Raw genomic sequence first — 24493 nt, 5'->3', positions numbered from 1 at the left:
AAATTAAGAGCATAACTCTTTGGATCGTACTGGAACTGCATTCTCCTCCTCCTCTTCTTCTTCTTCTTCTTGCTCATCATTTCCCCGAAGCTGCAGCAGCATGTCCTCAACCATGGCACAAAATGTGTCTTCCATTTTTGCCCTCTCAGAACTATACCCCTTTTGAGTCCCTTCAACTCCTTCTTCAGTTCCTTCAACGTAGAGCACAGTAGTCCATGTCCATGGAACCAGTCACAATAATAAGTGACTGTGCTTGTGTCTTCATTATCGCATTCACAACCTTCTACGCTGTCAAGTGCACATGCTTCTTCAATCTTTGATGCATCTTCGGCCATGGAAATTAACGATATACCCCACTTTTTACTAAAGAAACTTTCGAGTTCAAGTTCTATATCCCTAATTATAGGTTATACCTTTACGTAGATAAACTATATATTGTGACGCACGCATTAGGACCTATGATAACATGACACGTGGCATGAGAAAAGAGTCTTGCTGTGATTATGTTACAAGGTGTAGAGTTTCTATTTGACTGTTGTTTTCGCTATTGTGACAGATTGGTGAGGTTATTGCTTAGTATAAGTTATTAGGTTCTTTGGCATGTTATTAGGATTAGGTCTTATGTGGCGGCAGTGGCGCATGTTAGTGGACAGTTACGGGCCAGATCCTTATACTTTATCTTTTCATAGTAGCTTTTCTTTTTGCTTCTTTCTCAAAATGCAGCATCTTTTTTTATCATTATTGGCAGATCAGATAATACATAACTTATTTTATGTGGATGCATAAAGTTTGTCCTTATTAGTAGTGGCTGGATCATTTCGTGTTTGGGTTCTATCTAGATTATTTATTATATATTCCAGCTTCATTCTTTTTCTTTTTCTTCTAAATATCTTTCCATTTTTTCTTACTCTTTTGCTGTTTATTAGTGAATTAATTTAATTATAAATATCTCTTTACATTTTTTCACTTTCATAATTGATAGAAAATATAATTTTATCAAGTTTATATTTAAGATTTGAAATGGTCAATGAGAGCTATTTGCTACTATTTGCTACTATTTAGTATGGGAAATATAATAGGTTGTGAACTTGTGACCAATGTTCTGAAAATCGGACCGGACCGGCCGGTTGAACCGGTCGAATCGGGAACCGGTAATGAAAACGGTCCGGTCCGCCACTAATAACTGTCCATCTGCAAACCGTTCGGAAACCGCTGAATCGGCCGAGAACCGGTCGGTCGGACCGGTAACCGGCCGGTTCTTAATAAACGCACCGTTTTTATTAAAAAAAAAAAAAAAAAGAAAAAACCCACGTTCAGCCCCTTCACTCACTCACCCCCTTCCCCCAACAGTCCAACACACCCTCCTCACACGTTTTCTCTTCAGAGCTTTTTGGTTTTGCCCTCAAACAAACCCTAGCCATCTAACCTCCACCACCGGCGCAGGGAGTGAGGCACTATCGCCGTCCATCGCACTGTCGTCGTGCTCCAGGTCTCCAACCCCTGTTCATTCTCACAGTCTTGCCAATTGCAGCTTCTTCGTTGAGATCGACATTCGCGTCTGGTTTTCGTCTTCTCAGCCGCACTTCTGTCGTCGTGTCCGTCGCCTGATCGCCATTGTCCGTCGCACTCAACAGATCTTCCTCACACTCTGCCCAAACTGCTCACTCCTCCACGCCGCGCGCCTCCTCCACGTCACCGGAGCCCTTGGCCCTGAGAGTCTCGTGTTCGATTGTCACGGCAGAGGGCCATATACCAACGTTGCCGATGGCCGGATTCTAAAGTGGGAAGGAGATGAAGTTGGTTGGACTTAGTTTGCTGTCACCTGTTCCAATAGGTACCAAAATGTGAACTTGTTTCTAAAATGGTGAACTTCATGTGAATTTGAGGGTTGATATGCCTTAGTTTTTGTTGAAAATAGTGAGTATTTAAATCGGTCTAGATTTTTTTAGAGATTTATTAGTTTTAGAATCAAAAGTTTTGTTTATTGTGTTTTTGTGTTCTGGGTTTGCTAGTGGCTGAAGACTTGATATGAGGATTTGGACACCTTAATGAATATTCCTTCTCTGTTCTTGGTTCTGATCAGAATATTGATTTTTTTAGGGGGATTCTGTTAGTGCTACTAATTGAAACTTGAATCATGGAATGATTAGCTCTGTTTTGGATTGAATGATTACTGATTAGTTGATTCATTTTACTCCTGTTTTTGTTCTTTGTGTTGTTCTGTGTTGAGTTTTGTTTATGAGTAATTAAATGCACGAAACAGAAATAGGATTGCTAATTTCTTTTGTGACTTTCATTGTTCTTTTCCCCTTATTGTGTTGCTGTTGTTGTTATGCTGCCGTTTTGTTATCGCACTGCGATTGTGTGATCACTAATCAGTGTTTTGAATTTGGAATTAATAACTTGTTAAGCTGTTGTTGTTGTTATGCTGCTGTTTTGTAATAGTTGTTGCTGAATGCTAAAAATGGAAATCAAATCAAATGCTGGTTGTTGCTGAATGAGTAGCCTAGCTGCCTGCCAATGCCATATATAAATAAACTGATGAATGATGATGATGATGATGGTAGTGGAAGGAGAGTCAAAGTGTATAGGTAGTTGGTGATATGTTATGCTTTCTTATTCAATGACTATTTGTTAATTGTTATGTTGATACCTCAACTTGGAAACAATACTAGATCCTGTTTATGGCTTGCTCAGCAAGAAGAATCTGTTGCTAAGGGAGCTCTCTTACAACAGATGAACGCAACGCTGCCTAAGATTAAACCGAAAAGGTCATCTTGCAAGATTCAGGTTCATGTTCAGTTAGCATAATACCACAGAATGATCAACATTTTCTAACTGAACTAGCTCAACATTCTTTTGAAATTGATAATCCTTTGAGTATTTTTTTCACTATTTAACTTTTGAGTTTGTATTTTGATAAGATCATATGAATTTGGTTGATATTTTTTTGTGTAGTGTTTTAAATTTGGAAGATATTTTAGGATGTTTATTTATTTATTTATTATTTTATTCTAAAACGGTTTTTTCGGTTGAACCACCAGTTAGACCGATTAGACCAATAAATCAATAAATCAATGACTAGAACGGTTTAATGACCGGTCCGATTTTCAGAACCTTGCTTGTGACCAAAATGACGGTTCTAAACTAAATATCTTTGTTTCCATGCATGCATCTTGCTTCCATTGTTTTAAATGTAGTTATGCAGTAAGAGTTGGCAATAATGTTACGTATTAGATATTTTTGGCAAAGTTAGGCTTTCAGCAACTCGAATAAATTCCACCTGAATTCTTATCTCTTATCGTTCTACATGATTTATTTGTTCCATTAAAATCCTCCTCCATCCCAAAGAAGAAAAGAAGAAAAGGAAACAAAAAAAAAAAAAAAAGCGCACACACACGTTATTATCCTTTTTCGGCAAAAAAAAATATAGGTAAATAATTTTTGATTAGTCAACTTTAAATAATTATAATTAATAATTATTAATTTTATATTTTTAAAAAATAAAATTTAAATAATTACTAATTAATTAGTCTAAAGTATAGTTCAAAAATACTTATTAACTTATTGTTAACTAAATTCTTATTGATTATCCAGCAAAATTGTTCTACAAATAGTCTGGATAATATAGATATAGTCATATAGGTGGAAACGCACGATATTTTTGTAATTTTCTTTTAAGTTAATTATACTTTAATGTTCCTTCTTATTTTTTTATAAAAAATATTATTTGCATACTAAAATTAGACATTGTGCATTTGCATATAAATTAAATATATGCGCAATTTAATTTATTTTTATTGTGTATTCTACTTTTATAATTAATTTTAGTGGCTAACTTTAATAGTCATTTAATACAACTGAATTTTTTTAATCAAAACAAATAAAATTTTTATAAAGATTGTAATTAATTAGTCTTTAGGCATAAACTAGCTCTCCGATATTCATCAGTCGAGCACCAACCATTAATTTCTAATCTCATCAAATTTCACCTTTCAATAAATTAAAGTTTTTAAGGGATAATATTCAGACTTGTAAAAATGATTGTAATGAATTATATAAGGCCATTGAAAGATAAGTGTGTGTTAAAAATCAGCAACAAAGACAAAGATATTCTTATATCTAATCTAACAGATATATAACATGTAAGACTACGCCTTTAGCATATTTCATTTTCATTGACAACTTTTCTATAGATTTTTCTCTCATGGATTTAAATGAAAATGAAAATAATTTATTTTTAAAGGAACAAATGAATTTTCACTATTTAGTAAATATATAATAAATATATTAAAAATTTAAATTTTATATTTTTTATAAATAAATTTTCATTACTAATCTCAGGCTTATCCTTACGTTCTAATGCTTATTAAATAAGATGTTACATTTCTTGTCAATTAAACAAATTTTAACTTTTTATTTATTATATTTTATATCAATAACTTAGATTTAGAGTTTAAAATTTAAAATGTAAGGCATATGGTTTAAAATTTAGAAATTAGAGTTTAAAATTTTGAGTATATAATTTAGAGTTTAGAATTTAAAAAATATTATACTCCTTTTTTTCCCCAAAAACCTTTTAGTTTTAACATATTTTTTATTTTTATTTTTCCAGAGCATTTTTTTTGTCTTGTATTTTTCTAGACTTAAGTTACAAACCTTTTGTTTTTGGACTGGGTAAGTTACAAACTTTTAAAAATTATGAACCGTAGTCCTAGTAGTCCACTAGTTAAACACAGAGATATTGGGCCATGAGTTGGTAGTTATAAATGGCCCAGTATAAATAATAAAAATAATTAGCCCGTTAATCAGTAGAACATTTAGGGGTGTCTGCGGATCGGATTGGATCGGATATGGCCGAAAATTCGATCCGATCCGCACAATTTCCATCGGATTGGATCGGATATGATATCCGCGCTTTTTAGTGCCGGATCCGATCCGATCTGATCCGCAAATGTGCGGATTGGATCGGATCGGATATCGGATATATCCGCATGATTAAACCTTCTCTTTTTAATCATATTTTTATGTAAAAAAATTCAATAAAAATATTTTTTTCATACTTTTAAACTTATTTATTCCTAAAATATTTTTAATCAAACTCTTTCTAAATAACAAAAATAAAATAATACAATATATGAATAATAATTACTAACTAAAACATACAAACAAGTAAATATAATACCAAACACATACACACACATATATATATATATATATATTTTTTAATTATTATTGTGCGGATCTGCGGATTCGCGAATCGGATACGCAGATATAGAGCAGATATCAGCGATCCGATCCGCAAACGAATCGGATCGGATCCGATCTGCAAACGGATCGGATCGGATCGGATCCGATCAATTTGCGGATCGGATCGTATTCGCAATTTTTGAATCGAATGCGAATATTTACCGCGGATCTGCGGATACGATCCGATCCATGGACACCCCTAAGAACATTAACCGAGCGGGTAGGTGATATTGCCATCTCTAGTTGGAGTTCCGTCTTTTCGGCGGTTTGGGCCGGTCGTGGGCCTAAACCCTGACCCCCAAAAAAAAATGAGCGAGCCCGTATACGACGCTGTTTCCACTTTCCAGTTCATCGCCTTCATCTTCGAGAAGGCTCGCATTCTCATTTCAATTGCGGAAGTGGAAGTGAAAAGCGTAGCAGACGTCAGGTACTTAGGTTCAGTTCCATGGAAGGTGATAAGGTCTCCCATGCTGGAGAGTGCTCCACCTCCACGTCAATGGTGAGCTCTCTCTCTCTCTTGATATGTTATGTTATATTCTGATGCTGCTGCATATTGAATTCAATTATGCTTACACAGTCACAAACACAGCAAGAAGAACACGAACAATGTCCGAACATGGAGGAATGCTTGAAGCTTCTGAAAGGAGATCGAGACGAGCAGCGCCTAGCTGGACTCCTTCTGGTAACCAAGTTCTGCAAAGCAGAGGATCACTCCTCCCTCCGTAAGGTCTACCACGCCGTCGGCACCTCCTTCCTCCATCGCCTTCTCAGAACCGGCATGCCTAAACCCGAATCTGTTAATAACGATAATCGAGTTGCATATTTGCGCCTTGCCGTTACTGTTCTTGCTGCTTTGTGTCGCGTTCCTGATATTGCTTCTTCTCAAGACATGCTTTCAAAAATCCCTCTCATTTTGGAAGTCATCTCCACCCCGTACTCACTCTCTCTCTCCTCTCGCTTGCTTTTTTAATTTTATATAGTTTTGAATTTTAAATTATTGATAACATACTATTCTTGTATTGGAAGCAATGTGCTACTACCATACATACGGATAGATTGATGATAGATGAAATAGCAGCACACTGTGGTTCAGTGCTTCGGTTTATGATAGCACATTGGATGTGCAGTTATTTCATATACTTCACTATTCCATGGATTCTTCGTTTAAGGGTTATATAGACTGTGTTTAGATTCTATTTCTTAGACTGAAATACAAAGATAGAGAGACAGAGACGAATAGCTTGTGTGTTTGTCCTTGACCCCATAACCAAACTGAGTTTCTGTGTCTATTGTCTTTGTATTTTTATTTCGGCGACAACTAAATGCGACAAATTACTTGCATATTTGGACAATTTTCAGAAAAAAATGGGACCAAATTCAGTTATTTCTTTTGTTTGCAAATGGTGGATGAACAAATTGGATGTTGTAACGTGGAGTCTTATAAGTCGTATTTCGTGAAAAAAGTACGAAATAGCAAGGGAGTTTGAAATATGCTATTACATGTACGCAATAGCTTGCTCTTTAAGTACTTTTGACCAAGTGATCATGTCTTATTATTTATTAAGTTTCTTGTTTAGATCTGGTTCGTCAGTTCTTGAAGAATGCTATGAGTTTTTATACTTGGTATCGGCTGCATCTAGTGATGGAATTATGAAGCTTTATGAATCTGGAGGCATCAAGATACTAGCTTCTCAAATATCTTCTCTGCAGGATGGTAAGTTCTTGTTGACTGCTGGGATAGCTTCCTGCTTCAGACTGGTGACTGGTCAATATAGGACAAGCTGAAATTGTAATGAAAAGAGATTTTTTGTTCTCAAACCTCTCCTATGAACCATTAATATTAATATTCCTTTATAATATTGGGTCAATTCTCGGTTGACATAATCTACCAAAGGTCCTTTGATCTCTTCATTTATGTGCCACATAAGAAAGATTTGGTTGGGAAGTTGAACTCACTCTTTGTATACTATGTCCAAGTGAGTGAACAAGCTGCAGGAGTTATTTGGAAAGGATGGGAAGATTTCGTTTTGAATTTTTAAAAATACACATTTAATAAAATTAAAAATTTCATTCTTTTTATAGTAGTCATCTTCCTGTAGTATGCACAACTCAAAACACGGGATTTTATGATCTGCTGATTCTTATTTTCATTGTCCACGATTCACAATTGTCAAACTTTATGCAGGTTCACATCTAATGGAAATATCTATAAAACTCTTGCAATTGATTTTGAGTAGGATATCCTTGGATATAATCTACAATGATTACTTACCTGAGCTCTTGGTTATTGTGAGTGTACCTTTTGAGTATTTTGCATTAGAGTTAATTTGTTTCATTTTGATTTTGGTTCTGTAATCTTCCCCTGTGATATATAAAGCTATGTTCTCGGTGTGTCTTTCCACAGTTAACAGCAATAGCAAGGCAGTTTGCAGTCTTACACACATCCTTAAAATTTGATTCTCTCCACCTGCTTAATGGCATTCTTTCTCCAAAAGACACGGTAGGCTTTCGTGCCTTATTCTGTTGCTTTCAGGTAACAAAATCCTAAAATGTAGGATAAATATTAAAAGGAAAAAAAAAGGTCGTCTTACATAAGCTAAGTGACTGAAAATTGCTATAATATTTACCTAGCTGCAGTTTGGGTTAGGATTGGGTTCATGTTCTCCATGTCGTCTCTTTTGCAATGCAGGTTTAGGGAACACTTTTGATAAAGTATGGTTCACTTAATTTAGGATATTTCATATGAATATTTCCTAATTGGTTTGAAGTTTCATCTTCTTGGTCAGGTCAATTCTTTTAGTCTATGCATGGATAACAACAAAGTTCCATAAATTGAACTGTTGTTTTTGGATTTTTTTAGTGATCTTCATCGGTTAAATACTGTGTTAAGTACTTAATTTCTTATAACATATTTTTTTATGTGCATACGTTTTTATTCATTTGCCTTGCAAATTCTGTGCATTTGACTTCAATTTCTTGGCTCTTTCAGGCACAATTTCTTGCTGCACTTCGAACACTTTCCAAAGATAATATTTCAGACAATATTCGCATTGGTATTGTTGCTGTTTTGCAGAATCGTGTTGGTATGTTGAGACCATTTTCTGAGATATATTTACTATGCTATTTTACCTTGTTTTCTTAGTTCCTCTTTATTTGTTTCCCCACTAGGTTCATTATAGTTGTAACTGTACTAGCGTCTCAGCTGATGAAGGTATATACTACTTTGTGATCTTACAAACTAAAAGGTTTAGTAAGTCTGCAAGCTTTGTTATAAAAAACAAGAAGATTGTGATTGTGGCTAAAAGAGGAGGTTGGGATTATTGTAAGAAGGCCTAAGAAAACTTCACAAAATTAAAAGGAAAAAAGAAAACGATATACTGTTTACTTAGAGAAAGGTGTTTGATGCTATAAAGGTATATTTTAACGTTCCATAAGCGGACAGGGATTATTGTATTGGAGGAAGAGTTTGGGACTTCTAGATGAGGTGATCTTGAGATTTTACACAGATCATATGGACTTTTACAAAGCTAAAGAATGTTCTTATTTCTAGCTACTGTGTTTCGGTTTGACTAACTAGACGAATTGCTTGTTTCTATCTATCTTGATTTGTAATTCATATGCAGCTCCTGCTGAAAGGCTTCAGGCTCTCTTCTTAGCTGAGTCTATGGTTTCCATATATGGAGAAGATTGGTTGATTAACCAAGTAACCGCAAGTGCTGTACAATCTCCAGCTGAAATGTAAGTCTGATAATTAAATGACAACTTTTTAAGTTGTCTGCATTGTGCACTCATAGCTTCATTTCTCACTGCTATGTTTTTTTAGGTGTTTATTGCTTGTCTTGGAGCAGTCAAGGGTTGAAATTGCTGTTCTGCTGAATGAGTTGGCCTATCTAAAGTATGAAGCACCGCAGGATACATCAGCTACTGCTGAGGCAATTGTGCTAAAGCGGCGAAATGTCGCTGTTGCCTACTCTTTGGTTGAGAAGATAATAAAGTTAATTTCAAAGATTGGTGGAAATGATGGTAATTCAATTCACTGTTTGGAATCCTATAGAAGCTCTTCTCAAATTTATCCCACTTACCTTTCTATTGTGAGCAGATCATGTGTATTCTTTCACATGTTTGCATGGTTATTATCATATCATTGCTTCTGGCTTTAGGTTGGGCAGAACACGTGGGTGGGATTACAAGACTTTTAAGTAACGATCAACTGATGTTCTTTTGTAGGAAACCTGCTTGATGAAGGCACCTTGACAAAGCTGATTCACCAACTTAATGAGACAATTATGGTTGTACTAGAGTATTTAGAAGATGCAAAGGTATGTTGTATAACTCAGTCACTCTACATAATTTTAGTAATTAATAGGTTTTAGCAAAGTATAATGGTGAAATTGCACAGGAACATGGGCAAAAGAAAGGGGACGATTTACTTGCGTCTGTTAGGATTATTGGGAGGTATAGTCCTACATTGTTGCTACCAGTGCACTATCTGCTGCTATTTTCTGTATCTGATGCAAAGAATGCAGTATGATTGTGTGAATTTCGCTGAGGTTATTTTCACTAAAATTTTGTAAGTCTTCAATTTTATTTTTCCTTACATTTTTCAGCTATCTTGCTGAAGTGCCTCTTGCATGCAAGGAGAAGGTTCAAAATCTTTTAGGCTATATGCTTTCTGTTGAAGGAGAAGATGAACAAAGGTATCTTTATAAAGATAATTATTGGTAAATCATAAACCTTTTATCTGGCAATCTGTTTTTGGTTATTTGGTTGAGTAGAAAATATTTTACATTCTTAGAGTTATTGTTGTATATTTCAGCCCCTTTTATGCTGTGTGCTTTCTGCTACCCCTGTTGTGTCAAATTACTATGGAGATTGAAGGATGCAAAGCTATGGCTTCATGCGGAGGACTCAAAAGTGTAAACTATTCTCTTTGAATGATCATTATGATTGCCTTTTACATTTGTTGCAAGGATGGTGCTTCCTGTTTAACATCACTAGCAAAGCTTTATGTTTTGTGGCTAAATATAATGGATTTTATTTGCAGGTTATAGATTGCTTCAGTAAATTAGTTGGGCCAGATGGTTATATGGTTGAGGACAATGGTTGCATCTTTTTGGCATGTGATACAATAATGAACCTTCTACTAAAGGTGATGTTCTCATCCTTTTTTTTTTTAATTATTTAAAAAGAAGCCTTATGATAAACAATATTGGTTATATAAACTGTTGATATAAGTTGCACCTTTTCTACTATAGAATGACAAAATTCAGTTGACGGTAGATGAATCGTCCTTTGTTAGTCTTCTGAGGGCATTGGCTTATTGGTCAGGTATCGCATTTGGTGGCAGCCTCTAACTTCCCATTTTATGCTTTGTTATGATTTGATTCCTTGCTTGTTCATGTACTTCGCTTCAAAACATAAAATGGGTAGGTACTGTGTTCAATACTACTCTTGAAAAGACAAGGATACCAGAGAAACCCTGTATTAGTTTAGGTTTGAATGAAAAGAACGGAGTAGAGAATCTATCTTGATTTTTGTTGCTGAATCATGGTTCGTAGGAAATACCGATGACATGTCAAGTATGATGATGGCAGCAACCATTTGTGCACTGATATTTGATTATACATCAGAAGAGGCCCTTTTAAGCTGTTCTGATTTCAATAATACCATTCTTGGCAGTCTTTATGAACTCATCACAAGATGTCTGGCTTCATCAAAACAGGTGAATTACTGAATTGTGAATTCCCTTTCTTTCTTGTTTAAATAAAGTTAGTCAAACAGCTTAATTCAGAAGATAATATTTACGCAGTATTTGTTTAAACTCGAACCTAAATGTTGTATTTCTTCTTGAGAAAGTATAGGGAAGCAACTTTAGTTAGTCAACATTAGCCAACTTTAGGATTTAGGTTTATAATTTAGGGTTAATGGTTTATGATTTAGGATCTAGAATTTCAAATAAAAAAACAATTAAAAAAAAATTGGCTGATATTGGCCGAAAGAAGTTGGTTCCCTAGCATTACAAGTATTACTTCCCATTTATTGCCTATGAATACGATTTGAATTAAAGTGATATTTGTTGCTTATAAGTTGCACCGTGGTTTTATCACAATTTCAGCACACCGCCAACATCTTTGCTATACCCCATGTGTGGGACTTGTGACTAAGAATCACTGAACTTTGAAAATCTCTATTTCTCTACTATTTGTTTTATTCATCACATGCACATAGCATGACCTAATCATTTCTCGAAAGAAACGTGCAGTTGATATCTCTGCATGTGTTTTCATGTTTATTTTCACTGTTTTCTGCTGTCATGGATCCATACACGCTATCAATACCCCTCTCCAATGTACCTCCTCCCATTCTAACGGAAGTACAGAACCTTGATATTGCTCTTTGAATTACCCAGGCCAGATTTTTACTGAACGATAAATATGGTGGTCGACTAGATATTTATATTTTGATTTCGTAAGTATTAATTTCATTGTTGGTTTGTTGTTTGATACAAATAACTACAGGATACAAATGTGGATATGGATCTTTCTGAGATTATTTCTGCTGGTAAATGTTTATTATGCTTCTCCTAATTATTAGAGTACTGAAGGCCTTTTTGGTAAACTAGTTATTGCATTTTTATTACTCGTTGTGCAGGTTTCTCTCGATGGGCTCATAGGTACCCGCACATCAGAGAGGCTATGAAGACATGATTTTGACCACGTGATTAGTTGTACGGACTACGCATATGCTTTCGATGGAGGATTACAATCCGGTGATTGCGGTTTGTAATTAGCTTTGATTTCAAGTCCTTTTATAAAATATGATATTTTTGCGCATTATTCAATCATATGATGTTATTAAAAGTCTAGTAGTTCAAATTATTAGGTAATTATCGTCTGTTAAAAAAAAAGTATATTGATCATGTGGCTTTGATTCAATCGTAATTAAAAATCACTGTAAATGTTACCCTATAAAAACAACTAAACAAGCCTTTAATTTGATCCTATAAAAACAAGTCTTTAATTTTGATGTATTTAGAGTATCAAGCGTTTTATACGTGATTGGATGTATGTGTAAAACTACTTTACATTGATAATGCATCTATTTTGTCGATTTTTAGCAAATCGATGGTAGTTCGATTCTAATAATTTGGGAATGAAACTTACTCTTTTGCAAGTATCAGTTTTTCTATAAGTGCATCAAATGTCTTCGAATCAGACGAGCATTAAAAAAGGTTTAAAGAGTATGAAATAAAATAATGGAAGATAAATTGACTGAAATCGAAAAAATTTGCGATGAATTTAAATAAAGCAATAAAAATGCCTTCGATTGAATCAAAGGGGTTTTTGACATGAAAATTAAAAGTGTTGAAATGTAAATTTGACAATGAAATTTAAAATTGCTTGAAAAGATAAATTGAACAGAAAAAGTAAAGTTTGCTGAAAATCATAAATTAGAAAGATAAAAGACATGGAAGGAACCCTACAGAAATCGAATTCGAATGCAGACTCATGAATTTGCTGGGATACGAGTGTGTTTGAGTGTATTTCTAAAGAAAAGTTCCAACTTTGATTTCCTAAGATTTTCTAATATTTATAACTCATTTCCATAACCGACCATTAATGACATGATACCCCTTGTGTGCGAAACTTTGAGTAACTGTTCCTGCTCTTTTGCCCAAAAGTGTTATTGAAAAATCCTTAACTTGAAAAAGCCTTCGATCTTCTTCATTCGAGTAATTGCTCGATTTATTATGTCTTTACTCGATTTATTATGTCCGTCGAATTTGTGCCAACAGTTCTCCACAGGATGTCTGCACGTGCATTTCTTTTGATCTCTGCTTTCATTTCAAAACTTCATTAATGTTTTGAATCAGCTTAACCTTCGAAAATAAATCAGCTTAACCTTCGAAAGTAAATATCTTGACTAATAACATCAAAATTAAATTCTTAATTTAATATTGCCAAATTTTTATTATTAGTAATTAGAGACCTCGTTATTTGCCACTAGGTTAACAAGGATGGATTTCCTCTCGTCCCTTAATCCAACTTGATCAACCTTTTTTGTCAAATAATCCATGAAACCCACGAACATGTCAGCACGAGAACAGAATCCAAATCTCGTTGCCAAAACGAGTCGAAAGATCCATGCATTTTTTTGCAATCATCCAAACCAGGTTGGAAACCGTTGGATAAAAGGGCTGAGAATCTAATGTCATAAATACTACCAATATTGGTATTGTGAACGTCAGTTATTCTGAAACTGTTGAAAGTATATTAACCAATGGCCTTTACATTTGCATGAATGTGATGAAATTTCTTTGACAATATCGCAACATGTTACGGCAAAATAGAGCAACCTCTGGATATTATAGGGGATATCAAAATTAATACGAAACGGAAATAAGACCAATAAAATAAATAGATGCCTAACTAACTTGTTACATGCTTGATAGTGGAAATACTGTTACACAAGAATTTTCAGCAGCCAAAACCCACGTTTTTTTGCATTTCACTGCTTAAACAATAGCATACTCAAGGGTTTCCGAATCTTCGGGCCGCCACGTTGACTTCTCGACACATAACATGCCTTCTTTCTCCTTGGAGTAAGTCATACGAACCTTCCACTTCATTGACCTTGCCATGTTCTCAACCTCTTCAATGGTCTCAACAGTGTCGCGGACAATAAGCTTTCCTTCCGGCCTGAGAATCCGATCAACCTCGGCCATTAAACCATCTACAGTGCACCTGCATGGGCATTGAGAAAATAAAGCATATGGCATGGTAATATACTAATAGTATAACCAAGCTTTTTGATGATAATGAATATGAATATATGATCAAATAGTTACTATTGGTACCTTTTCTTTATCTTCGAAAATAGATGATCAGCATGGAGGAGATCATAGGTCCTGGGATAGGTACTAAATGATTCACACCAATCATGATATATACCAAATAGACCTCGTTCATATATAATGGGAAGAGTATCTGCGGAGTCTATTGAAACCACATTCATGACCCAAATACTCCTATCCTTCAAAGCTGCGGCAAATCTGGAAGCCACCAAGAATGAATATGTCAAGCACTAACGAATAAGAGAGCAAATTATTAACGTATAATTCAGAGTCATGTTGGAAACCATGGCTTCTGCTCACCCTCCATAGATGGCATTCATATCCATGACATTCCGTATGTTTGACCACTGAATTCCCATCCCATTTAGATAGGACTTCGACACCACACGTTTCCAGTGTTTATAGTCAGCAGAAAAATCTTCAGGAGCAGGCTTCCCATAAACTCCAACTTGGTCACTTGACAACCAGTAAGGCACGTTGGTCAGTCTTGTTGGCCACTGCTCAGGCCACTGCGACCCACGTTCCGTTGAACTCACTGGTGCTTTGTGCATGCAAGCTTGCAATGGAACATTCCTGTTGCACCAAAGATATTAGGCTCTGCAGTATGGAGGTAGCATGAAGAGAAAGATTTTTTTTTTTTTGGGGGGGTGGGGGGGGGGGGGGGGGTATTCAGTTTAACACTTTTCCCCCCAAAAAAAGTTTTAAATAAATTTAAAAAAAAAAAAAACACAAATGTGTCAGGCTGAGTAAAATACCATGCTGCATTAGGATCATCAGAGTCTTGACAAACTGGAGGATCATTCTTAGAACGTGCCTCATAACACTCGTTAGAAGTTGGTTTCTTGTAAACAGCTACACCAACTCCATTAACTTGATCCTTGCTAATTGACACTAGTTCCCAGCACATTGCTTTTGTTAGTTTCTTCATGGCTGCCAAATAATCATAAGTGTCAGAGATTAGATACATTGCTATACTAAAATGTATACAAGAGGGAAACATAAGACTGTTATCATCTAACCATTCCATATTTCAACATCTTCATCAAGCTTCTGATAAACAGGAGTAGCAGACCATACAAAGAAACCACCAGGTCGCAAGACCCTATTCAACTCTAAAAGAAGTTTACCACCTGCAGTTGTACACAAAATAATAATAGAATAAGCCTCAACTTTTTCGTGGATTTTACATCGCTACAAACTATATTTATGTTAGGAATTCAGCTGATCACCATACTAAAGTTACAATATCAGCATACCTTCAATATGCCATGGAACTCTGCATCGTGCACAATGGACTACATCAAATACTTTCCCCGGGAAGGGAAGCCTCTTTGTGCCCATCACAGCAGAAATAGCAGGGATTCCCCTTTCAAGTGCGAATTGCACCTGAGCTTCATGTTCATCTTTTGGTGCAAATGACATTGCAAGAACATCTCTATCAAAGAGAAAGCCTCCAAAGCTGGCAACACCACATCCAACATCTAATATGACTCGTGTGCGTTTCCCCCAAAGAATGTCAGGTACAGACTGTATGACCAAAACACTATTAAGTAAAATTTCAACAAATTTAGGTAAACAGGCTACATTATATTGAGCAACTCTAGGATGAAAATATGTGTTTCTGATCAGAGCATGATATCTCAGTCATAAGAGCTGTCTATATAATAATTTAGATCAAGAAAATTTGTGCTTTGTACGATGAAACATAAAGGGGTTGGTGGGCACTACATTTGTAAATTGTAACTGAATATGTAATGTAATATCAATTTATGGAACATGCAGCAAATTCATCCAGATTTGTGATAACATTAAAAGCAACAAAAATACACTTTACCTCTTGTATAAAGTCAATGTAATGAAGTGCTCCATGCTTGAACTGGGTTCCACCACCGGGAAAAGTAAGGTACTCGCCAGTAACTTTCACCCAGTTCTGATGCCCTTTAACTTTGGCTAGCTTAGTATGTGGAACATTGTAATACCATATCTGCACAAGAATAACTTAATTATGAGAGAGCTTACTATGAAACAGAGAATTATAATTGACAACAACTGAGTTCATTTCAACCTTTTCTCGGCTTTTAGGCCATTCAACTGAGCGTTTATATCCTTCAGGAAGAGGGACAAGGCAGGTAGGAGGTTCTTCAGGACAGTGCCTCTCTCGATGTTCATAGTGTTTAGTACTCCGAAGACTCCTAATTGCTTTCCAGTTGTCAAGGCATGGGATAAAGTCGGGGCCAGCAGTAGTATTGCAAAGTTTCCAACTGTACTGCTTAGAGGACTTTTGAGACTCCTTTTCATTCTTTGATTCTGCTGCTTGAGTTGACCAAGATCCAGTTTCTGCTTTATTTTCATTTAGAAGTTCTGACTGAGCCCCAGACGGGTATACCTCATTTGATTTCTGATTTTTGGAATCATCATCTGTATTCTTGCTAGAGTTTTCGTCAGATTCATTATTATCACTTTGTTCTACCTTCTCCTCTATCTTACCATCTGTTGTTTCGTTATCAGATTTATTTTCACTTTCATCTGAACCAGAATTCTTCTCACTCCCATCAGAATCAGTTTCCTTAGTGGACGTCTCATCACTTTCTTTGTTACTTTCTGTAGCTTCTGAGTTTGATTCAGTATTTTCTGTCTTTGAATCTTCATCCTCTGTTTTCTTGTCTGTGTCTTCTGTTTTAGCATCCTCAGAGTTCGAGTTTGAGTTGTCTTCTGATGTGACAGTACTATCCCCCTTGGTTGCATCCTCAGGTAAGTCACCTGGATTATCTTCGAATTGCCGTGTATTGCTACTATCAACTTCACTAGCCTGCTCTTTTACCTCATTCTGTTCTTTCATCTCAACCTTATCCTCTTGAGACACATCTTTATTTTGCTCTGGAACAACAGAGGATGACGTCATCATCCATACCCCAGCCAAGCACAGAGCCACAAACACAACAATAGTCACCGTTGAACAGTAACTCGATGATGATCTCCTACCATCTACTCTAGTATATTTCCCTATAGCCATGTTGTTTAAGGGTGCAATATTTCACAGATCACCTTGACCTGGTCACAAACCAAACAACAATTAAACACTACTTCTATTACTGGATCCAAACTGGCAACACCTAGAGTATGATAGATTCAACAGGTGAAGTGTGCAAATACTGAAACCAGAGCATGCATTGAAAAAAAAAGGCTCCAACAGACGGTGAAAATGAGGTGCATGTTATTTTCAACTTCTTTTCTTTTCTTCTTCTTTTCTTTTCGTATTTTTTTTTTTTGGGCTATACAGAGCAAATGATTTTCATTTCAAATGCATGAAACAAACTACAAATCTAAGGTGCACCAGATCGCTTGAACCAACACTGATATAAGTAATTTAAACTCCGAAAAAGCAAAACGAATCTAAAGTGTACTCAGCAAGCAAACGATGAAGGATCGAGCAAATGCATCAGGTAAAACTGAGATAGCAAAATCATATATCATAGAAACTTGCCGATCAGATCGTTATCACACTTAAAAATGTTAAATAAAAACCGTCTCCTATTTTCAAAGGATAATCAACAAAACTTCAATATCAGCACAGATTCAAATCAAGTAAGCAGCATGCGAACTACTATAGCCAACGATTTCGAAAAATAGAATCGTACAGGTTCTAACCGATTCGAAAGCAAGAACAGACGCGTACTTCAGCTCAAAATCAACAACAATCACACGGATCTATAATCTAAGTGATGATAGAGCAAAACTGAACAAGTAGTATAAATAAGACGGCACCGCGGCGAAATTTCGAATGGAAATATGGAGCTAGAAGAGGTGAACATGAAAGAGTAGAGGAGAAGAAGTAGTACCTTGGAAAACGGGTGGATCTGGGAGGATTATTACTCCATCACCATTGTGGTGCAGCGTGAGAGAAGTGTATAGTTGAAGGTGGTGTTGTGAGATTGGGAGTATGTGAAGGGAAGAAGATGCGGGTTTTAATAAGTAGAAAGTATTGAGTAGCAATCTTTATTTTTATTTTTTTATTTTCCTTTTGGGGAATTGACGAGTGCCGACGGAACAGAACAATATAAGCGCGTTAAGTGGATGAAATCGAGATTCGAGAGTAAGATTTCAAAATAAATAACAAATAATAATTAAAAAATAATATTATCACCCATAATTACTGTGAGTATAGTCATTTTCATAATTTTAAAAGTTTTAAAATAATATATATAAAAAAATTACTTAAGAATTAAAAAAATAAATTAAGATTCTAAATTATTACTCATTATTTATGGAAAAATATATGGTACCAACATATTATCTGCCTGCCAACTCTTATTTATAATCATGTTTTATGGAAGTATGTTCGTGGATGTGTCTAATAATTAATATATTTTAAATACATATATAAAGAGATACATCTAGAAAATATATCTATAAAGACACTTCTATTAAACACAGATATTTTTATTAGACACATCCACGAACACACTTCTATAAAATACAATTATAAATAAGAATTAGCAGAAGTTGGTAGATATGCTGTTGATACCGATTATTTATTTATGTAAGTTGAAAATCTAGAGAAAAAGGAGGAGAGACAGGCAGAAAGGGGGGCACGTGGAAGCCGTGAAGGTTGCGAGTCTCTTTAAGGATATTAATATTTAACACTTCAGTAATTTGGTGCAGCCCAGTGCCTATTTTGTTGTAAATATCTAAAGGTATTAACTATGAACTATCAAAGCCTACTTAGGAGGGAGTCCACTCCCTAATTAATTCCCTTATCTTCGGGTACAAAGAATATCCTTCTTTTTCTTTTGTCTCTGAATAATTTAATTTTCTTTTTTGATGTATTAAATATCATTCATAAAATTAAATAAAATTTTCCAAAGCTGTAGCTCACCATTTGTTCTTCTTATTCAGCACATTCAAAAGTCAAAATCCTTTATTAACTTAGTAGGATTGTAGGATACTCAGACAATAATCAGACTTCTTTCTATTTAATGCATTTCGATTGATATAATAATTAATATTCTTTTATATATATATAAGAACATGAATACACTAATGTACGAGCACTTGAAAAAGGAATATTGCCAACTTCTAAGTGACCTACAATGTAACGAAATAATCAAACAACTCAAGTTAGTATAAGAAGTTTTTTGACTAAATGCTGAGTGTCTACAGAACAGAATTACCAACCACCGACAATATGTTAGACGGAAGTCCATTAAAAATTATTCAACATTCTAACGTTAAATTTTAAGCACTATTAATAAAATTAATCAATAATGTGGCAAAAATATCACTGAAATTGTCATCTCGAATTTATATTTTATAATCTATAAAAAAGCTTTTAAATATATTAATATATCGATATTCCAATAAATTTTAATTGTTAATTTTAATTATATATATTATACATATTTTTTATAATTCAACAATTAAAAATTATTGAAACACTCGGTGTTCGGATACACTTAAAAGATTTTTTAATCTATAATTTATAATCATATGCCAATAATACAGGGTTATTCAACTGACGCAGATTAGACATCCATTCAAATATTTATTCACTGTAAAGTAAGATTTCTAAAACGACGACCTTTTTTTTGGAAAATATTTTTAGAGGAATGAAATAATAATATTAAATGAGAAGTGGTTGTGAACTGGCAGTTAGGTGCAGCTCAATGGTCCATGCTAGACATAGACAATCACATAATTAGATCAGGATTAGGACTACTAGCAAAGTGTAAACTTGGCTTTTTGTATATATGAATTTGACCATCCCTATTTAGTTTGGCAGTAATCCATCAATTTCATTCAAAGAAACAAGTTGATGCGATAATATCATAAAATTTTAGATTAAGACGTAGTATTATATTTAATATTTAATTTATTCTCGTTTAATATATATATATATATATATATATATATATATATATATATATATATAGTCGTAGTTTAATCTAAACCAGCAAAATATATGCAATGGTCCATTTAATCTATATATTAATCTTGAAGATTAAAAAGAGAAGAGACCAGTTGATAATGGCGGAACGACAACTCTTATCCAAAACTTGGTACAATTCATAATTACTATGTTACGTGTGTATTTTCATGAAATTTCTTTAATGTATGTGAAATATTAGTGCAAACTTGCCAAGGATTGCAAACATGATGTAAATATAGTATAAAACTATAAATAGGCTTGTATATATATTATGGATTGATTAATGAATGAATAAATAGCTCCGAGGAATGCAACATGTCAAGTTCTAGAGGTGGGCCATATACTGATGTATAGGTATAGCTCCAAATTTGCCTTCCTTTTCTTTTTAGTTTTTAGAATTATTGTAGCTATTTTGGATCCTTATGTATGTTATGTCCAATTTCATGTACGATAATATGTAACAATAGAGAAAATTTAATTCTGCTATTCCATACCTTAGTTACATGACATGCTGCAGATCTATTAATCTATTATATAGTAGAACGGTGTATATTCTATGTTTGACAAGTGGGGTTTTCTTTGATTGAGAAGTGTTTAGATCCAAAGGTTGTCAAGTGGTACTTCAATAAAACAAGCAAAAGCTAAAAAAGGTATAATGTGTTACTCAATATATACAAAGAAACAAACATAAATCATCACAGGAACCACTAGTAGACAAATATGAACAATTGAATTTAAATGGTGGAAAAAAGAATTGAGCGAAAAATTTTCCGCTCTAAATTGAATCTAAAAACAATTAAATCCATTCATCTCTTCTTTTTCTATTCTCAGTTCTTATTAGATTTTACATATCTGAACAATTTATTTTCCTCATTAGTTTTCGTTTGATTCGGCTCTTTTGATGCTTGATGTCTCTCTGTTTTAGTCCTTCATTGAGTCGATTAGTTGCCACAAAGGCCATGTCTTTTGTAAAGAATGCATTCTCAAGTGCATTCTCCAGGTAAGACAACTGATCTGCAATAACTATGAGTCTGTATTATATGCGCCACTTTTGTGTAAATACTTTTTCTTTTACTATTTAAAGTGAAAATTTGTTATGAAGTTGGATAATTTTGCAAGGATTTTGAATATTTTTTAGATTAAAGGACTTGCAAGAGATAGTGAAATAAAAAAAGGTGGTGTTGTAAAGGCTGACGTTGAGATGTTTAAGATTTTAGATCAAAGACAATTAAGTAATTGTTATATTTATCCAATAGTTTTTAAGTGTTTGTTACGGTACAATGATAAATTTATACGTACTGATATAATAAAAATGTGGACAAATAACAAAACGCCACGTGAATTATATTACCTCCGTCAGCATTTAATTTTTATTTTTTTAAATATATATCTTAACATTATTTTTACTAAAATACCCTCATAATTTAATAAAAATAAAAAATATTTTTTATATAAATATATGAAAAAACTTAAATGTCTTTTTTTATGTTAAATAAAAATTATCATTTTAAATTAATTAAATTTTAACATTCAACTAACTTTAATCTTATATTTTAAAATCTTAAATAATTTAAAAAAACAAAACAAAAACACATGAAAAGAAAACAAAAAAAAATAAAAAAAGTTGTTCATCTAGCTGCTTCGTGTTCTTCGTCTCCTCCCTCCTCTTCCTTCTCTAGTTCTCTCTGCTAAAGGAGAAGAAGAAGAAGCCCTCTAACTCTAAACCTTTTTTCTCGAGCTTCAATCAGTACTGTTTCTGTTGGATCCACAGAGACGGCGACGCCGGGGTCTTCTGCTTCCTCTCTTTTGTCAGAGCTGCTCACCATCTCCTCTAGTTGTGCGTGGTTCGAATCTGTTGCAGCTGCGAGAGACGAAGCCCGTCATGTACCACTGCTTACTGCTTGCCTGAAGCTTTTCTCTGCTCTGCTCTGCTCCGCTGCACTGAAGCGCAGCAAGTCCATCGCCGTACCAAGAAGATCCCGCTCTCTCCTCGACCCCGCTATCTCTTCTGACTCCGTGATTGCAAATTGGTGGCAGGGAAGTAAATTGGGGCTGGAATTTTGTTAAATATTAGCATGCTTTAGTCTTGCTCATGCCATTATTAATTGGAATTTCTTCGAACGGAACATGATTTTAATCACATGATTGTCTGAATTTTGTTAACTTTTTTTTGTCTGAATTTTAATCACTTTTTTTTTCTATTTGATTCAATCTCTTTATTTTGTTTCTTTGTTCTTGTCAATATAATGTATCAATGCCTCTGTTATTGGGATTTCTCTGTTTTGCCAAAAATCTATAGTATGGTGAACTTTTTGGTTTCATGGATGCTTACCCTTTTTCATATTTTAATAAGTATTTATGTGCTTAGAAGAGCAATTGACTCTGGTTGCAAATTCGGATTGTTGGTGGAAGGAATGCAAATTGGGACTGGTTTTCTAGTTGTTGGTGGACTAGCCTAGCTTGCTGAATTGATTAATTCATTAATAGAAGGGAGTGGTGTCATAATCTGCATTGACTCTGAAACAAGAAGTGATGTCTCGGTTCCTTCAGTTTCTCTGTGTCATCATAGCAGCTTCGCATGCTATTAGGTTTGCCACCAACTTCTCTATTCTTGTAGAACACCCTACACAACACCCAATCTTCCTGTATGGACAGAAAAAAGAGTTAATTAGATGCTATCATAGTTAATTTGAACCTATGACTATGCTTTAGAAAATGGCCGAAGTTTGTGAAAGCTTCAATTTTTACCATCATTCAATTGCTTCTTTTTCTTTTCTTTTTTGCTGCTTCATTGAACTTCAAAGTGTTTGGACTAGTTGATGGAGTACTCCCACTTGCTTGATAAAGCAGATGAGTGTGAGGATCTATACATGCGGCTTGTGTATGCATGTGAGTGTTTTCTCTCCTTTTAATCCTTCTATACAATAATTTTATTTTATTTGGAGATAGTGGAGGAATATTTAAAGATTTAGGCGAATGAAATCAAGAACCTCTATGTAGCATTTTAACTAGTGTTTACATGTGATCAATCAACAATGTAAATCATTTGAGCTTAAACATTTTATTGATATGACTTCTGCATGTGTTTTACGACTGTTTCTTTACCTTTTGTAATTCATTAATCATCACAACATCATGGGCTGTATCTGTTCACTATGCATACCAAAGAACATGGAAGCCTTTTAATCCAATCCTTGGAGAGACCTATGAAATGGTTAACCATGGTGGAATCACTTTTCTTTCAGAACATGTATCTTTTCTTCTAGTTGAGTAGGTTTTGTAATGCATATTTTACTTTAATTCCATATAGGCATTTGATTTGTTATAGTTGATGCCTTGATGCTATTAAGGTCAATGATTAATTCAGTTCTTAGCTATTGATTTTTCAAAAAGAAATTACCGGGCAAATTTCTTTGCCAAGCTATTGATTCAGTTCTTGGCTATTGATTTTTGTTGTTGGATCTCAACAACAAAAGATTCAATTCTGACATTGGCGTACATGGCCAAGCAAATTTTTCATCATTTACGACTCATCATGATGTTCATCCACCACCACTACCTATGCATTTGTTTCAAGGTGTTCTTTCCAAGGGCAATATGCTAACTTACAACCAAGTCATGGAAGTAAGTTGCAAGAAATTTCAGAAGGTCAATATTCTTAACTCTTTGGTTCCGTTTAGTAATTGTATCAATATTTTTGAGGAATGAAGCAAATAATTAAACAAATGCTCCTCTCATAAGATAAAATTTGTACATTTTCTATCTATCCAAAGGTTTAGAACAATGAAGGACAATTTTTCTTAATTATAGTTTGTGTCTAACTATACATTTGGTTTTGAAACTTTATAGGATAGTACTGATGACTCAAACCATCGTTCAGGATCAAATGCATCAGACAATAAGCCTTTCTATAACTTCTTAGAAGTTAAGGATCCAGAGTGGGGGAGGGATGCACCTGGATCACATCACGGGCGGCACAAAGCAGGACGCTACGGCCTTGATCTTAGCTTGAAGCTTTGATTCTAGCAGGAAACTGTGAAGCAGTAACAATGGCTATGATGAGTATGCATTTATAATGGTTTGGTTTAATTACTCTGTTGGTCCCTATAGTTTCGTGAAATTTTCAATTAGGTCCCTATACTTTTTTCTTTATAATTGAGTTCCTGCACTAAATTTTTTTTTCAATTAAGTTCTTCTTAGTAGTAATTGGCTGAATTTTATAGAGACCTAACTAAAAAAAAAAATTGGTATAGGAACCTAAATAAAAGGAAAAAAAAGTGTATGGACCCAATTAAAAAAAAATTGGTGCAAGGACTCAATTAAAAGGAAAAAAAGTATAGGGACCTAATTGAAAATTTTGCGAAATTATAGGGACCAACAGAGTAATTAAACCTAATGGTTTTCTGCTTGAAATCCAACAATGTTAACAAGCTAAGAAAAAGTGAATAGTTTCCTAGTCTTGG

The 24493-nt window shown here is 34.4% G+C and overlaps 2 protein-coding genes across 3 annotated transcripts; one reads left to right on the top strand and one right to left on the bottom strand.

Moving 5' to 3' along the window:
- Nucleotides 1-5492: 5492 nt before the first annotated feature.
- LOC107623103 (neurochondrin family protein) lies at nucleotides 5493-12273 on the top strand. 2 transcript variants are annotated; one of them, XM_088509915.1, is made up of 17 exons: nucleotides 5493-5749; nucleotides 5828-6183; nucleotides 6828-6964; nucleotides 7436-7539; nucleotides 7655-7750; nucleotides 8240-8333; nucleotides 8874-8988; nucleotides 9074-9273; nucleotides 9478-9569; nucleotides 9650-9705; nucleotides 9858-9947; nucleotides 10067-10166; nucleotides 10295-10399; nucleotides 10506-10578; nucleotides 10809-10972; nucleotides 11769-11811; nucleotides 11902-12273. In XM_088509915.1, exons 1-17 carry the CDS (start codon nucleotides 5696-5698, stop codon nucleotides 11955-11957), a joined length of 1935 nt encoding a protein of 644 aa, XP_088366041.1. In that variant the 5' UTR covers nucleotides 5493-5695; the 3' UTR covers nucleotides 11958-12273. The 2 variants fall into 2 exon arrangements, with proteins under 2 accessions (XP_088366041.1, XP_088366046.1); XM_088509920.1 differs by having other exon boundaries at nucleotides 5596-5749; nucleotides 5840-6183.
- Nucleotides 12274-13498: 1225 nt separating this feature from the next.
- LOC107622721 (putative methyltransferase PMT26) lies at nucleotides 13499-18186 on the bottom strand. The gene is made up of 9 exons (XM_088509911.1): nucleotides 17944-18186; nucleotides 16170-17155; nucleotides 15939-16088; nucleotides 15361-15631; nucleotides 15124-15234; nucleotides 14860-15034; nucleotides 14405-14677; nucleotides 14108-14302; nucleotides 13499-13994 (listed from the first exon to the last, which is right to left on the bottom strand). The coding sequence occupies exons 2-9, from the start codon at nucleotides 17115-17117 to the stop codon at nucleotides 13766-13768; spliced, it is 2352 nt and encodes a 783-aa protein (XP_088366037.1). The 5' UTR covers nucleotides 17118-17155; nucleotides 17944-18186; the 3' UTR covers nucleotides 13499-13765.
- Nucleotides 18187-24493: the final 6307 nt, after the last annotated feature.

Source organism: Arachis ipaensis, chromosome B10 (genome assembly GCF_059453495.1).
Source record: "Arachis ipaensis isolate K30076 ecotype BB chromosome B10, ASM5945349v1, whole genome shotgun sequence".
NCBI classification, from domain to species: Eukaryota; Viridiplantae; Streptophyta; class Magnoliopsida; order Fabales; family Fabaceae; genus Arachis; species Arachis ipaensis.
Note: the sequence above shows the minus strand (reverse complement) of the source record. Positions and strands in the feature narration are given on the sequence as shown.

Excerpts from the sequence above, each read along its gene's own strand:
- LOC107623103 (XM_088509915.1), top strand. The coding sequence starts at position 5,696 with ATGGAAGGTGATAAGGTCTCCCATGCTGGAGAGTGCTCCACCTCCACG. Across the intron at positions 9,274-9,477 it reads AAAGATTGGTGGAAATGATG|GAAACCTGCTTGATGAAGGC; the intron begins GTAATTCAATTC and ends GTTCTTTTGTAG. Across the intron at positions 11,812-11,901 it reads TTCTGAGATTATTTCTGCTG|GTTTCTCTCGATGGGCTCAT; the intron begins GTAAATGTTTAT and ends CTCGTTGTGCAG.
- LOC107622721 (XM_088509911.1), bottom strand. The coding sequence starts at position 17,117 with ATGGCTATAGGGAAATATACTAGAGTAGATGGTAGGAGATCATCATCG. Across the intron at positions 14,678-14,859 it reads GATGATCCTAATGCAGCATG|GAATGTTCCATTGCAAGCTT; the intron begins GTATTTTACTCA and ends TTGGTGCAACAG. Across the intron at positions 14,303-14,404 it reads ATGAATGCCATCTATGGAGG|ATTTGCCGCAGCTTTGAAGG; the intron begins GTGAGCAGAAGC and ends GGTGGCTTCCAG.